General features: G+C 53.6%; 1 protein-coding gene across 6 annotated transcripts in view; it reads right to left on the bottom strand.

Annotated features, from left to right (window-relative positions):
* Window positions 1-17,370, bottom strand: part of LOC137524056 (neuronal-specific septin-3-like) — a 246,507-nt gene that overhangs the window by 59,022 nt on the left and 170,115 nt on the right. For all 6 annotated transcript variants that reach the window (XM_068243489.1, XM_068243490.1, XM_068243493.1 and 3 more), the window contains one exon: window positions 12,993-13,109. In XM_068243489.1, coding sequence (XP_068099590.1) covers window positions 12,993-13,109 — 117 coding nt within the window. The remainder of the gene's footprint in view (window positions 1-12,992; window positions 13,110-17,370) is intronic.

Below are 17,370 nucleotides of genomic sequence, written 5' to 3'. Positions count from 1 at the left end.
CCTGCGCCGTTTCACTACAGTCCTCAGCAGCGAGATCTGAGAGGCGGTAACAGGATAGGATCTCACACATGTGCGCCTGCGCCGCTTCACTACAGTCCTCAGCAGCGAGATCTGAGAGGCGGTAACAGGATAGGATCTCACACATGTGCTCCTGCACCACTTCACTACAGTCCTCAGCAGCGAGATCTGAGAGGCGGTAACAGGACAGGATCTCACACATGTGCACCTGCGCCGCTTCACTACAGTCCTCAGCAGCGAGATCTGAGAGGCGGTAACAGGATAGGATCACACACATGTGCGCCTGCACCGCTTCACTACAGTCCTCAGCAGCGAGATCTGAGAGGTGGTAACAGGATAGGATCTCGCACATGTGCGCCTGCGCCGCTTCACTACAGTCCTCAGCAGCGAGATCTGAGAGGCGGTAACAGGATAGGATCTCACACATGTGCGCCTGCACCGCTTCACTACTGTCCTCAGCAGCGAGATCTGAGAGGAGGTAACAGGATAGGATCTCACACATGTGCGCCTGCGCCGCTTCACTACAGTCCTCAGCAGCGAGATCTGAGAGGCGGTAACAGGATAGGATCTCACACATGTGCGCCTGCACCGCTTCACTACAGTCCTCAGCAGCGAGATCTGAGAGGCGGTAACAGGATAGGATCTCACATATGTGCGCCTGCGCCGCTTCACTACAGTCCTCAGCAGTGAGATCTGAGAGACGGTAACAGGATAGAATCTCACACATGTGCGCCTGCACCGCTTCACTACAGTCCTCAGCAGCGAGATCTGAGAGGCGGTAACAGGATAGGATCTCACACATGTGCGCCCGCGCCACTTCACTACAGTCCTCAGCAGCGAGATCTGAGAGGAGGTAACAGGATAGGATCTCACACATGTGCACCCGCGCCGCTTCACTACAGTCCTCAGCAGCGAGATCTGAGAGGCGGTAACAGGATAGGATCTCGCACATGTGCACCTGCACCGCTTCACTACAGTCCTCAGCAGCGAGATCTGAGAGGTGGTAACAGGATAGGATCTCACACATGTGCGCCTGCACCGCTTCACTACAGTCCTCAGCAGCGAGATCTGAGAGTAGGTAACAGGATAGGATCTCACACATGTGTGCCTGCACGGATTCACTACAGTCCTCAGCAGTGAGATCTGAGAGGCGGTAACAGGATAGGATCTCACACATGTGCTCCTGCACCGCTTCACTACAGTCCTCAGCAGCGAGATCTGAGAGGCGGTAACAGGATAGGATCTCACACATGTGCGCCTGCACCACTTCACTACAGTCCTCAGCAGTGAGATCTGAGAGGCGGTAACAGGATAGGATCTCACACATGTGCGCCTGCGCCGCTTCACTACAGTCCTCAGCAGCGAGATCTCAGAGGCGGTAACAGGATAGGATCTCGCACATGTGCACCTGCACCGCTTCACTACAGTCCTCAGCAGCGAGATCTGAGAGGCGGTAACAGGATAGGATCTCACACATGTGCGCCTGCACCACTTCACTACAGTCTTCAGCAGCGAGATCTGAGAGGCGGTAACAGGATAGGATCTCACACATGTGCGCCTGCACCGCATCACTACAGTCCTCAGCAGCGAGATCTGAGAGGAGGTAACAGGATAGGATCTCACACATGTGCGCCTGCACCGCTTCATTACAGTCTTCAGCAGCGAGATCTGAGAGGCGGTAACAGGATAGGATCTCACACATGTGCGCCTGCACCGCTTCATTACAGTCCTCAGCAGCGAGATCTGAGAGGCGGTAACAGGATAGGATCTCACACATGTGCGCCTGCACCGCTTCACTACAGTCCTCAGCAGCGAGATCTGAGAGGCGGTAACAGGATAGGATCTCTCACATGTGTGCCTGCGCCGCTTCACTACAGTCCTCAGCAGCGAGATCTGAGAGGCGGTAACAGGATAGGATCTCACACATGTGCGCCTGCACTGCTTCACTACAGTCCTCAGCAGCGAGATCTGAGAGGCGGTAACAGGATAGGATCTCACACATGTGCGCCTGCGCCGCTTCACTACAGTCCTCAGCAGCGAGATCTGAGAGGCGGTAACAGGATAGGATCTCACACATGTGCGCCTGCACCGCTTCACTACAGTCCTCAGCAGCGAGATCTGAGAGTAGGTAACAGGATAGGATCTCACACATGTGCGCCTGCGCCGCTTCACTACAGTCCTCAGCAGCGAGATCTGAGAGGCGGTAACAGGATAGGATCTCACACATGTGTGCCTGCACCGCTTCACTACAGTCCTCAGCAGCGAGATCTGAGAGGCAGTAACAGGATAGGATCTCACACATGTGCGCCTGCGCCTCTTCACTACAGTCCTCAGCAGCGAGATCTGAGAGGCGGTAACAGGATAGGATCTCACACATGTGCACCTGCACCGCTTCACTACAGTCCTCAGCAGCGAGATCTGAGAGGCGGTAACAGGATAGGATCTCACACATGTGCACCTGCACCGCTTCACTACAGTCCTCAGCAGCGAGATCTGAGAGGCAGTAACAGGATAGGATCTTGCACATGTGCGCCTGCACCGCTTTACTACAGTCCTCAGCAGCGAGATCTGAGAGGCAGTAACAGGATAGGATCTCACACATGTGCGCCTGCGCCTCTTCACTACAGTCCTCAGCAGCGAGATCTGAGAGGCGGTAACAGGATAGGATCTCACACATGTGCGCCTGCACCGCTTCACTACAGTCCTCAGCAGCGAGATCTGAGAGGCAGTAACAGGATAGGATCTTGCACATGTGCGCCTGCACCGCTTCACTACAGTCCTCAGCAGCGAGATCTGAGAGGCGGTAACAGGATAGGATCTCACACATGTGCACCTGCACCGCTTCACTACAGTCCTCAGCAGCGAGATCTGAGAGGCAGTAACAGGATAGGATCTTGCACATGTGCGCCTGCACCGCTTCACTACAGTCCTCAGCAGCGAGATCTGAGAGGCGGTAACAGGATAGGATCTCACACATGAGCGCCTGCGCCGCTTCACTACAGTCCTCAGCAGCGAGATCTGAGAGACGGTAACAGGACAGGATCTCACACATGTGCGCCTGCACCGCTTCATTACAGTCCTCAGCAGCGAGATCTGAGAGGAGGTAACAGGATAGGATCTCACACATGTGCGCCTGCGCCGCTTCACTACAGTCCTCAGCAGCGAGATCTGATAGGCGGTAACAGGATAGGATCTCGCACATGTGCGCCTGCGCCGCTTCACTACAGTCCTCAGCAGCGAGATCTGAGAGGCGGTAACAGGATAGTATCTCACACATGTGCGCCTGCACCGCTTCACTACAGTCCTCAGCAGCGAGATCTGAGAGGTGGTAACAGGATAGGATCTCACACATGTGCGCCTGCACCGCTTCACTACAGTCCTCAGCAGCGAGATCTGAGAGGCGGTAACAGGATAGGATCTCACACATGTGCGCCTGCACCGCTTCACTACAGTCCTCAGCAGCGAGATCTGAGAGGCGGTAACAGGACAGGATCTCGCACATGTGCGCCTGCACCGCTTCACTACAGTCCTCAGCAGCGAGATCTGAGAGGCGGTAACAGGATAGGATCTCACACATGTGCGCCTGCACCACTTCACTACAGTCCTCAGCAGCGAGATCTGAGAGGCGGTAACAGGATAGGATCTCACACATGTGCGCCTGCACCGCTTCACTACAGTCCTCAGCAGCGAGATCTGAGAGGCGGTAACAGGATAGGATCTCACACATGTCCACCTGCGCCGTTTCACTACAGTCCTCAGCAGCGAGATCTGAGAGGCAGTAACAGGACAGGATCTCACACATGTGCGCCTGTGCCGCTTCACTACAGTCCTCAGCAGCGAGATCTGAGAGGCGGTAACAGGATAGGATCTCGCACATGTGCGCCTGCACCGCTTCACTACAGTCCTCAGCAGCGAGTTTTGAGAGGTGGTAACAGGATAGGATCTCACACATGTGCACCTGCACCGCTTCACTACAGTCCTCAGCAGCGAGATCTGAGAGGCAGTAACAGGATAGGATCTTGCACATGTGCGCCTGCACCGCTTTACTACAGTCCTCAGCAGCGAGATCTGAGAGGCGGTAACAGGATAGGATCTCACACATGAGCGCCTGCGCCGCTTCACTACAGTCCTCAGCAGCGAGATCTGAGAGGCGGTAACAGGACAGGATCTCACACATGTGCGCCTGCACCGCTTCATTACAGTCCTCAGCAGCGAGATCTGAGAGGCGGTAACAGGATAGGATCTCACACATGTGCGCCTGCACCGCTTCACTACAGTCCTCAGCAGCGAGATCTGAGAGGCAGTAACAGGATAGGATCTTGCACATGTGCGCCTGCACCGCTTCACTACAGTCCTCAGCAGCGAGATCTGAGAGGCGGTAACAGGATAGGATCTCACACATGTGCACCTGCACCGCTTCACTACAGTCCTCAGCAGCGAGATCTGAGAGGCAGTAACAGGATAGGATCTTGCACATGTGCGCCTGCACCGCTTCACTACAGTCCTCAGCAGCGAGATCTGAGAGGCGGTAACAGGATAGGATCTCACACATGTGCACCTGCGCCGCTTCACTACAGTCCTCAGCAGCGAGATCTGAGAGGTGGTAACAGGATAGGATCTCACACATGTGCGCCTGCACCGCTTCACTACAGTCCTCAGCAGCGAGATCTGAGAGGCGGTAACAGGATAGGATCTCACACATGTGCGCCTGCGCTGCTTCACTACAGTCCTCAGCAGCGAGATCTGAGAGGCGGTAACAGGATAGGATCTCACACATGTGTGCCTGCACCGCTTCACTACAGTCCTCAGCAGCGAGATCTGAGAGGCGGTAACAGGATAGGATCTCACACATGAGCGCCTGCGCCGCTTCACTACAGTCCTCAGCAGCGAGATCTGAGAGGCGGTAACAGGATAGGATCACACACATGTGCACCTGCGCCGCTTCACTACCGTCCTCAGCAGCGAGATCTGAGAGGCGGTAACAGGATAGGATCTCACACATGAGCGCCTGCGCCGCTTCACTACAGTCCTCAGCAGCGAGATCTGAGAGACGGTAACAGGACAGGATCTCACACATGTGCGCCTGCACCGCTTCATTACAGTCCTCAGCAGCGAGATCTGAGAGGAGGTAACAGGATAGGATCTCACACATGTGCGCCTGCGCCGCTTCACTACAGTCCTCAGCAGCGAGATCTGATAGGCGGTAACAGGATAGGATCTCGCACATGTGCGCCTGCTCCGCTTCACTACAGTCCTCAGCAGCGAGATCTGAGAGGCGGTAACAGGATAGTATCTCACACATGTGCGCCTGCACCGCTTCACTACAGTCCTCAGCAGCGAGATCTGAGAGGTGGTAACAGGATAGGATCTCACACATGTGCGCCTGCACCGCTTCACTACAGTCCTCAGCAGCGAGATCTGAGAGGCGGTAACAGGATAGGATCTCACACATGTGCGCCTGCACCGCTTCACTACAGTCCTCAGCAGCGAGATCTGAGAGGCGGTAACAGGACAGGATCTCGCACATGTGCGCCTGCACCGCTTCACTACAGTCCTCAGCAGCGAGATCTGAGAGGCGGTAACAGGATAGGATCTCACACATGTGCGCCTGCACCGCTTCACTACAGTCCTCAGCAGCGAGATCTGAGAGGCAGTAACAGGATAGGATCTTGCACATGTGCGCCTGCACCGCTTCACTACAGTCCTCAGCAGCGAGATCTGAGAGGCGGTAACAGGATAGGATCTCACACATGTGCACCTGCACCGCTTCACTACAGTCCTCAGCAGCGAGATCTGAGAGGCAGTAACAGGATAGGATCTTGCACATGTGCGCCTGCACCGCTTCACTACAGTCCTCAGCAGCGAGATCTGAGAGGCGGTAACAGGATAGGATCTCACACATGAGCGCCTGCGCCGCTTCACTACAGTCCTCAGCAGCGAGATCTGAGAGACGGTAACAGGACAGGATCTCACACATGTGCGCCTGCACCGCTTCATTACAGTCCTCAGCAGCGAGATCTGAGAGGAGGTAACAGGATAGGATCTCACACATGTGCGCCTGCGCCGCTTCACTACAGTCCTCAGCAGCGAGATCTGATAGGCGGTAACAGGATAGGATCTCGCACATGTGCGCCTGCTCCGCTTCACTACAGTCCTCAGCAGCGAGATCTGAGAGGCGGTAACAGGATAGTATCTCACACATGTGCGCCTGCACCGCTTCACTACAGTCCTCAGCAGCGAGATCTGAGAGGTGGTAACAGGATAGGATCTCACACATGTGCGCCTGCACCGCTTCACTACAGTCCTCAGCAGCGAGATCTGAGAGGCGGTAACAGGATAGGATCTCACACATGTGCGCCTGCACCGCTTCACTACAGTCCTCAGCAGCGAGATCTGAGAGGCGGTAACAGGACAGGATCTCGCACATGTGCGCCTGCACCGCTTCACTACAGTCCTCAGCAGCGAGATCTGAGAGGCGGTAACAGGATAGGATCTCACACATGTGCGCCTGCACCACTTCACTACAGTCCTCAGCAGCGAGATCTGAGAGGCGGTAACAGGATAGGATCTCACACATGTGCGCCTGCACCGCTTCACTACAGTCCTCAGCAGCGAGATCTGAGAGGCAGTAACAGGATAGGATCTCACACATGTCCACCTGCGCCGTTTCACTACAGTCCTCAGCAGCGAGATCTGAGAGGCAGTAACAGGACAGGATCTCACACATGTGCGCCTGTGCCGCTTCACTACAGTCCTCAGCAGCGAGATCTGAGAGGCGGTAACAGGATAGGATCTCGCACATGTGCGCCTGCACCGCTTCACTACAGTCCTCAGCAGCGAGTTTTGAGAGGTGGTAACAGGATAGGATCTCACACATGTGCGCCTGCACCACTTCACTACAGTCCTCAGCAGCGAGATCTGAGAGTCGGTAACAGGATAGGATCTCACACATGTGCACCTGCGCCGCTTCACTACAGTCCTCAGCAGCGAGATCTGAGAGGCGGTAACAGGATAGGATCTCACACATGTGCGCCTGCACCGCTTCACTACAGTCCTCAGCAGTGAGATCTGAGAGGCGGTAACAGGATAGGATCTCACACATGTGCACCTGCGCCGCTTCACTTCAGTCCTCAGCAGCGAGATCTGAGAGGCGGTAACAGGATAGGATCTCACACATGTGCGCCTGCACCACTTCACTACAGTCCTCAGCAGCGAGATCTGAGAGGCGGTAACAGGATAGGTTCTCACATGTGCACCTGCGCCGTTTCACTACAGTCCTCAGCAGCGAGATCTGAGAGGCGGTAACAGGATAGGATCTCACACATGTGCGCCTGCGCCGCTTCACTACAGTCCTCAGCAGCGAGATCTGAGAGGCGGTAACAGGATAGGATCTCACACATGTGCTCCTGCACCACTTCACTACAGTCCTCAGCAGCGAGATCTGAGAGGCGGTAACAGGACAGGATCTCACACATGTGCACCTGCGCCGCTTCACTACAGTCCTCAGCAGCGAGATCTGAGAGGTGGTAACAGGATAGGATCTCGCACATGTGCGCCTGCGCCGCTTCACTACAGTCCTCAGCAGCGAGATCTGAGAGGCGGTAACAGGATAGGATCTCACACATGTGCGCCTGCACCGCTTCACTACTGTCCTCAGCAGCGAGATCTGAGAGGAGGTAACAGGATAGGATCTCACACATGTGCGCCCGCGCCGCTTCACTACAGTCCTCAGCAGCGAGATCTGAGAGGAGGTAACAGGATAGGATCTCACACATGTGCACCCGCGCCGCTTCACTACAGTCCTCAGCAGCGAGATCTGAGAGGCGGTAACAGGATAGGATCTCGCACATGTGCACCTGCACCGCTTCACTACAGTCCTCAGCAGCGAGATCTGAGAGGTGGTAACAGGATAGGATCTCACACATGTGCGCCTGCACCGCTTCACTACAGTCCTCAGCAGCGAGATCTGAGAGTAGGTAACAGGATAGGATCTCACACATGTGTGCCTGCACGGATTCACTACAGTCCTCAGCAGTGAGATCTGAGAGGCGGTAACAGGATAGGATCTCACACATGTGCTCCTGCACCGCTTCACTACAGTCCTCAGCAGCGAGATCTGAGAGGCGGTAACAGGATAGGATCTCACACATGTGCGCCTGCACCACTTCACTACAGTCCTCAGCAGTGAGATCTGAGAGGCGGTAACAGGATAGGATCTCACACATGTGCGCCTGCGCCGCTTCACTACAGTCCTCAGCAGCGAGATCTCAGAGGCGGTAACAGGATAGGATCTCGCACATGTGCACCTGCACCGCTTCACTACAGTCCTCAGCAGCGAGATCTGAGAGGCGGTAACAGGATAGGATCTCACACATGTGCGCCTGCACCGCTTCATTACAGTCTTCAGCAGCGAGATCTGAGAGGCGGTAACAGGATAGGATCTTACACATGTGCGCCTGCACCGCTTCATTACAGTCCTCAGCAGCGAGATCTGAGAGGCGGTAACAGGATAGGATCTCACACATGTGCGCCTGCACCGCTTCACTACAGTCCTCAGCAGCGAGATCTGAGAGGCAGTAACAGGATAGGATCTCACACATGTGCGCCTGCGCCGCTTCACTACAGTCCTCAGCAGCGAGATCTGAGAGGCGGTAACAGGATAGGATCTCACACATGTGCGCCTGCGCCGCTTCACTACAGTCCTCAGCAGCGAGATCTGAGAGGAGGTAACAGGATAGGATCTCACACATGTGCGCCTGCACCGCTTCATTACAGTCTTCAGCAGCGAGATCTGAGAGGCGGTAACAGGATAGGATCTCTCACATGTGTGCCTGCGCCGCTTCATTACAGTCCTCAGCAGCGAGATCTGAGAGGCGGTAACAGGATAGGATCTCACACATGTGCGCCTGCACCGCTTCACTACAGTCCTCAGCAGCGAGATCTGAGAGGCAGTAACAGGATAGGATCTCACACATGTGCGCCTGCGCCGCTTCACTACAGTCCACAGCAGCGAGATCTGAGAGGCGGTAACAGGATAGGATCTCACACATGTTTGCCTGCACCACTTCACTACAGTCTTCAGCAGCGAGATCTGAGAGGCGGTAACAGGATAGGATCTCACACATGTGCGCCTGCACCGCTTCATTACAGTCTTCAGCAGCGAGATCTGAGAGGCGGTAACAGGATAGGATCTCTCACATGTGTGCCTGCGCCGCTTCATTACAGTCCTCAGCAGCGAGATCTGAGAGGCGGTAACAGGATAGGATCTCACACATGTGCGCCTGCACCGCTTCACTACAGTCCTCAGCAGCGAGATCTGAGAGGCAGTAACAGGATAGGATCTCACACATGTGCGCCTGCGCCGCTTCACTACAGTCCTCAGCAGCGAGATCTGAGAGGCGGTAACAGGATAGGATCTCACACATGTGCGCCTGCGCCGCTTCACTACAGTCCTCAGCAGCGAGATCTGAGAGGAGGTAACAGGATAGGATCTCACACATGTGCGCCTGCACCGCTTCACTACAGTCCTCAGCAGCGAGATCTGAGAGGCGGTAACAGGATAGGATCTCGCACATGTGCGCCTGCACCGCTTCACTACAGTCCTCAGCAGCAAGATCTGAGAGGCAGTAACAGGATAGGATCTCACACATGTGCTCCTGCACCACTTCACTACAGTCCTCAGCAGCGAGATCTGAGAGGCGGTAACAGGATAGGATCTCACACATGTGCGCCTGCGCTGCTTCACTACAGTCCTCAGCAGCGAGATCTGAGAGGCGGTAACAGGATAGGATCTCACACATGTGCACCTGCACCGCTTCACTACAGTCCTCAGCAGCGAGATCTGAGAGGCAGTAACAGGATAGGATCTCACACATGTGCGCCTGCACCGCTTCACTACAGTCCTCAGCAGCGAGATCTGAGAGGCGGTAACAGGATAGGATCTCACACATGTGCGCCTGCACCGCTTCACTACAGTCCTCAGCAGCGAGATCTGAGAGGAGGTAACAGGATAGGATCTCACACATGTGCACCTGCGCCGCTTCACTACAGTCCTCAGCAGCGAGATCTGAGAGGCGGTAACAGGATAGGATCACACACATGTGCGCCTGCACCGCTTCACTACAGTCCTCAGCAGCGAGATCTGAGAGGTGGTAACAGGATAGGATCTCGCACATGTGCGCCTGCGCCGCTTCACTACAGTCCTCAGCAGCGAGATCTGAGAGGCGGTAACAGGATAGGATCTCACACATGTGCGCCTGCACCGCTTCACTACAGTCCTCAGCAGCGAGATCTGAGAGGAGGTAACAGGATAGGATCTCACACATGTGCGCCCGCGCCGCTTCACTACAGTCCTCAGCAGCGAGATCTGAGAGGAGGTAACAGGATAGGATCTCACACATGTGCACCCGCGCCGCTTCACTACAGTCCTCAGCAGCGAGATCTGAGAGGCGGTAACAGGATAGGATCTCACACATGTGCACCTGCACCGCTTCACTACAGTCCTCAGCAGCGAGATCTGAGAGGTGGTAACAGGATAGGATCTCACACATGTGCGCCTGCACCGCTTCACTACAGTCCTCAGCAGCGAGATCTGAGAGTAGGTAACAGGATAGGATCTCACACATGTGTGCCTGCACGGATTCACTACAGTCCTCAGCAGTGAGATCTGAGAGGCGGTAACAGGATAGGATCTCACACATGTGCGCCTGCACCGCTTCACTACAGTTCTCAGCAGCGAGATCTGAGAGGCGGTAACAGGATAGAATCTCACACATGTGCGCCTGCACCGCTTCACTACAGTCCTCAGCAGCGAGATCTGAGAGGCGGTAACAGGATAGGATCTCACACATGTGCGCCTGCACCGCTTCACTACAGTCCTCAGCAGCGAGATCTGAGAGGCGGTAACAGGATAGGATCTCACACATGTGCGCCGCTTCACTACAGTCCTCAGCAGCGAGATCTGAGAGGCGGTAACAGGATAGGATCTCACACATGTGCGCCTGCACCACTTCACTACAGTCCTCAGCAGCGAGATCTGAGAGGCGGTAACAGGAATAGATCTCACACATGTGTGCCTGCGCCGCTTCACTACAGTCCTCAGCAGCGAGATCTGAGAGACGGTAACAGGATAGGATCTCACACATGTGCGCCTGCACCGCTTCACTACAGTCCTCAGCAGCGAGATCTGAGAGGCGGTAACAGGATAGGATCTCACACATGTGCGCCTGCACCGCTTCACTACAGTCCTCAGCAGCGAGATCTGAGAGGCAGTAACAGGATAGAATCTCACACATGTGCGCCTGCGCCGCTTCACTACAGTCCTCAGCAGCGAGATCTGAGAGGCGGTAACAGGATAGGATCTCGCACATGTGCGCCTGCGCCGCTTCACTACAGTCCTCAGCAGCGAGATCTGAGAGGCAGTAACAGGATAGAATCTCACACATGTGCGCCTGCGCCGCTTCACTACAGTCCTCAGCAGCGAGATCTGAGAGGCGGTAACAGGATAGGATCTCGCACATGTGCGCCTGCGCCGCTTCACTACAGTCCTCAGCAGCGAGATCTGAGAGGCGGTAACAGGATAGGATCTCACACATGTGCGCCTGCACCGCTTCACTACGTCCTCAGCAGCGAGATCTGAGAGGCGGTAACAGGATAGGATCTCACACATGTGCGCCTGCACCGCTTCACTACAGTCCTCAGCAGTGAGGTCTGAGAGGCGGTAACAGGATAGGATCTCACATGTGCGCCTGCACCGCTTCACTACAGTCCTCAGCAGCGAGATCTGAGAGGTGGTAACAGGATAGGATCTCACACATGTGCGCCTGCACCGCTTCACTACAGTCCTCAGCAGCGAGATCTGAGAGGAGGTAACAGGATAGGATCTCACACATGTGCGCCTGCGCCGCTTCACTACAGTCCTCAGCAGCGAGATCTGAGAGGCGGTAACAGGATAGGATCTCACACATGTGCGCCTGCGCCGCTTCACTACAGTCCTCAGCAGCGAGATCTGAGAGGCGGCAACAGGATAGGATCTCACACATGAGCGCCTGCACCGCTTTACTACAGTCCTCAGCAGCGAGATCTGAGAGGCGGTAACAGGATAGGATCTCACACATGAGCGCCTGCAGCGCTTCACTACAGTCCTCAGCAGCGAGATCTGAGAGGTGGTAACAGGATAGGATCTCACACATGTGAACCTGCGCCGTTTCACTACAGTCCTCAGCAGCGAGATCTGAGAGGCGGTAACAGGATCGGGTGTATCACCCGGCATCAATGACACCCGGCGTATAAGACAACCCCTGACTTTTCAGATGATTTTCAAGGGTTAAAAAGTAGTCTTATACGCCAGAATATACTGTATTCCCCCTCCAGGCCGCCATGGATAGTGGGGGAATAATGTAATTCAGCTTCCAGATATTGCTGGCGGCTGAATTATTGTGTTTTAAAAGTAACTTCAGCTCGGTCTTCTGATGGCGCCGAAGTTACTGACTGCGCGCCGCTATAGCGGTAATTCCTATTACAGCCTATGGTGGTGCCTCCTGTTGTGTTATTACAGCGCTTGGTCACGAGGACAGGTTTGAGGTCGCATTCACAGTGGGTCGTTGCGTTTTAATGCGACTTTAAAGTCGCAACATGTCTGCGTTTAGAGGTAACGCACTGCAAGCAGTGAGTTACCACAACGCAACATTTTTCAACGCGACATTAATGTTGCACTGTGAACGGCCAATAGGATTATCATTGAGAAACACTAGTTTATGGCATTGCACACTGGTCTGCATTAGTAGCGCGTAACTGCAGACCTGCGCACACATTTCCAGCAGCACATCGCCGCTACAGACCCCGCCTCCTCCCCTCCTATGTTCCCTGCGTTCCGCCGCAGTCAGCCTGTGCGCACGTTCCCAGCAGCACATCGCCTCTACAGACCCCGCCTCCTCCCCTCCTATATTCCGCTTGTCAGTCAGCTGATCTCTCACCCCGGCTGATGGACTTTAGCTCCAGGGTCTTGGGGATGCCGCCCCCTGGTGGCTTCCGGATCACCTTTGACTTGAAGAGCGTGTTGACCAGCGTGGATTTCCCCAGTCCGCTCTGACCTACGAGACAAAAGAGGGAGCAAGGAGTCACAAAGGGTTAAATAAAAAGCTCAGACAGTCATTTGGGTGTCGTCAAAACACGGAGTCCAAATTATTATAAAAACAGCGTAATTCAGCCGTAATGCTGAAAGCCGAATTACATCATTCCCACCATCCACGTGGACCTGGAGGGGGAATAGTAATTACCGCCGCCGGGCCTTGTGCTGAAGCAGGGTAAGCCTATATCGGCTGTACCCTGCACCCAAATCTCTCGGCGGCTTAATTACATGACTGTGCACAGATCCCCGGCGTATTGATACAGGATCCCCCCCCAGTCAGCCTGTAGCTCCGCCCAGTAACGGGTATCGGCACTGAGCAGAACAGGAGCACAGTGTCTTTATTGCAGCAACCACTTGACACCAAGGCTTGGGGACTCTGCCTGTTATTTGGGGGTACTCTGCCTCTTATGGCATCGCTGTACCCATCAGGCACTGCCTAAATTATTTAGGGGGCACTCTGCCTGTTGTTATGGGGGCAGGGTGCATGTTTGTTAGTTTGGGGGAACTCTGCCTACTTATAATGTTTATTGTTGGGCTTTGGCTTTCGTTTAAAGAGGACCTGAACCGCCGACATAGCCAAATAGTGCTCCCGTCCACAGTAGTGTCCTGCACAGGATGCTATGCGGACGGGAACATGAAGAAGGAGAAGTGTGGCCAGGCCTGTGCAGGCGCAGCGAGCCAGTCCACCGAAAATGAAACTAGCTGACGGCGGGGGACAGGAGGATCCGCGAGTGGCTGCGAGGGCACAGGACTGCTGCAGGGGGCTGGTAGAAGCCCCAGGTGAGTAAAACTGATTTTTTTTATGCCAGGTTTAAGTATCCCTTTAAAGAAAAAACATTTCTTTGTTACAGCTGATACAAATCCTGCAATAAATCTGCAGTGTGTCTACTTCCTGCTTTCATGGAAGCAGACATAGGGTTAATATCCTGTGTTTACAACTTAACTGCTCTGTCGTGGCAGTCAACTGACAAGGGGAGAGAGCAAATTACAACTTGTGATTAGTCACTAATGTGGTGGAATTAGACAGACTAAACTCTCTGAGTACACACAGGGGGCATTTCTCTGTTTTCCTTCTGTCCTGTGCAAGAGTTCAACATTTCTAACATTGCCATCTGCTTGTCAGTACTGCATGGATATCCCTGGGATTCTTCAGTTAGTGATCTCTGGTGGTGAAGTCATTGATATTTGCCACTAGCATTATTAAATTGCAAATCATTGGAATGTTCCTGTCATTTGCTGATCTCTGCATGTCATTGACATCTGCCTGTCATTATCTGCATATCGTTGGAATCTGCCTGTCATTTTGAGGACCCCCGTTCTACACAGATATAAAAGGTATAACATTTCTCTGTCGCTGAATGTCGGCGCAGAACAAGGAAAATACCGGTATCTGGGGTCGGTTACCATGATTAGCACGACAGCTGAGAGGATTCTGTTTGTATTTTGGAAAAGCAGAAGAAAGATTGGGGTATTTCATAAGAGGAAGCAGATTTCTGCCAAATCACACAAACAGAAAAGGAACTGATTATTGTGTGAAAGTGAAATCTCAATGCTGAACGTTTATATGATAAATATTCTGACACATGCTGACAAGGGACTCGACAGAGGGGGAGTGGCCTGTATATTGGTCCCGCCTCCTGATTATGCAGCACTTTCTAAAGTCGCCGAGTTTAAAGGTCAAAATGAGTTTCTCCAAATAAGTCCAAAGGAAGTGGAAGGAGAAATAGACGGGGAATATGGACCCTCCTGTCCAGCCAGTGGTGTGATTCAGATAACCCAGCCTAACTCTGTGCGCCCTCTCCTACACACATCTGCAGCTAAACAGCCTGGACACAGCCCCGCCCACAGCCTGATGATTGGACATGAAGGAAACACAGCCCACTGCCTGATGGAGTCATCATTCTGCTCTCCTCTCCTGTAGGCAAGGCGTGCAGTTAGCTGGCAGTGCTGTCCCTCCCTGTCTCAGTGTGACTGCTGCTGTGCCGGGGATCACAGGGCAACTGGGAACTTTCTAATATTTCACATCATTACAGACTGCAGGCAGAACTAAGAGAGTTTATGATGCAAACATTCGGCTTCTCATCCACTCTTAAACACTATTGGGGAGTGCCCTTCACTGCTCTTCCCTGTCGCACAGCTCTGCCAGCCTGCTCACACCACAGAAAGCAGCACAGTATGGATATCTGCTTCTCTCCAGGCAGGGCCGGGTTTATCACTAGGCATTCTAGGCACATTCCTCCCCTTTTAGGGGCCAGATTTCAAACAGCTCCCTAAATCACATTGGCATCTTTCTGCATAGATCTCTCCCTTCACCTCCAGGCTGTGCCTCCCTTTATGGACCAAAATTGGGTGCAGGCTGAAGGGCAAACTACCACCCCCTTCCTTCCAGCGATTCTCAGAGAGGGCGCCACAACACCGCATATCCCATGAGGTATCCCAGGACTGGAACTATTCCACCCACCACAGGAGTAAAAGCAGAGCCTGAACAAGTATTTATTAACATAGCTATGTCCCCCTCCAATCACATTAAGGAAGATGGTGACTGCAATGACAGTGCCTAGGCAAAAGGGCGGGGCCCTGATGTGACAGGCCAGCCCTTACAAATTCTACCAATCTAGTACACACACACACACACACACGTACACACACACGTACACACACACACACGTACACACACACGTACACACACACACACACACACACACACACACACACGTACACACACACACACGTACACACACACACACGTACACACACACGTACACACACACACACACACACACACACACACACACGTACACACACACACACACACACACACACACGTACACACACACACACACGTACACACACACACACACACACAGACGTACACACACACACACACACACACACAAACACACACACACGTACACACACACACGTACACACACACACACACACACGTACACACACGTACACACACACACACACACGTACACACACACACACACGTACACACACACACACACACACACTGCACACACACACTGTACACACACACACACACACACACACGTACATACACGTACACACACACACGTACACACACACACACACGTACACACACACACACACACACACACACACACACACGTACACACACACACACACACACACACACACACATACACACACACACACACACACACACACACACACGTACACACACACACACACACACACGTACACACACACACACACACACACACACGCACGCACACACACACACACACACACACACACACGTACACACACACACACACGTACACACACACACACACACGTACACACACACACACACACACACACACTGTATATACACACACACGCGAACACACACACACGCGAACACACACACACACACATGCGAACACACACACACACACACACTTAAAACACCCTCAACCTCAGCTACATATTTACACAGTCCCTTTTAGTAACAATATTTCATATCCAGTGGGAGGGGCCTACATATTTCTCCTAAACTGGCCAAAACAAAGAGGAGAGTCCATACAGCCGACAAGTGGGCAGGGCCAGACTGCACTCTCCTGTCATATGGGAGTCAGAGGAGGGACCAGTCCTGCATAAAGGTGGAATTTAGTTTTCACTGCAGATGACATTGTGTGATTTGGTGACTCTCTGGGGTTGATTCACTAGCCGGCGCTAAGGGTTAGTGCCGGTGTGAAAAGCCCTTTTTGGCCGCTAGTGTGCGCAAAGCTACTTTGCGCGCGGCCCCACGCACTGCGCACGCAGCGCGGGTGCGCCGATATTAGTGCACGGTGCAACGATAACGTTGCACCCGTTGGCCCTTGAAAGTCGCACCTGATGCGACGAAAATGACGCATCGGGTGCCCCCGAAGTGGCGCATCATAGCGCTGCTTAACGGGCAACCGATGCATCATTTTCGTCGCATCGGGTGCAACTTTTAAGGACCAGCTATGTGCACTATTATCCGCAGTGAGCGGGATTATTTCAACTATGTGGGCGCAAACCTCCTAACGCCGTGGTTTGCGCACACTAACACTTAGGGCACACTAACCGGCTTAGCGCCGGTTAGTGAATCAAGCCCATTGTGTATGTGGTGATTTGTCAGTAATGTATATAAATAGCAGGCAGTGCGCTGCTCCTATCCAGCAGCTGACGCTAGTGTCAGTATCATGAATAAAGATGAGGAGACAGAA

Source organism: Hyperolius riggenbachi, chromosome 7 (assembly GCF_040937935.1).
Source record: "Hyperolius riggenbachi isolate aHypRig1 chromosome 7, aHypRig1.pri, whole genome shotgun sequence".
Taxonomy (NCBI): Eukaryota; Metazoa; Chordata; class Amphibia; order Anura; family Hyperoliidae; genus Hyperolius; species Hyperolius riggenbachi.
Note: the sequence above shows the minus strand (reverse complement) of the source record. Positions and strands in the feature narration are given on the sequence as shown.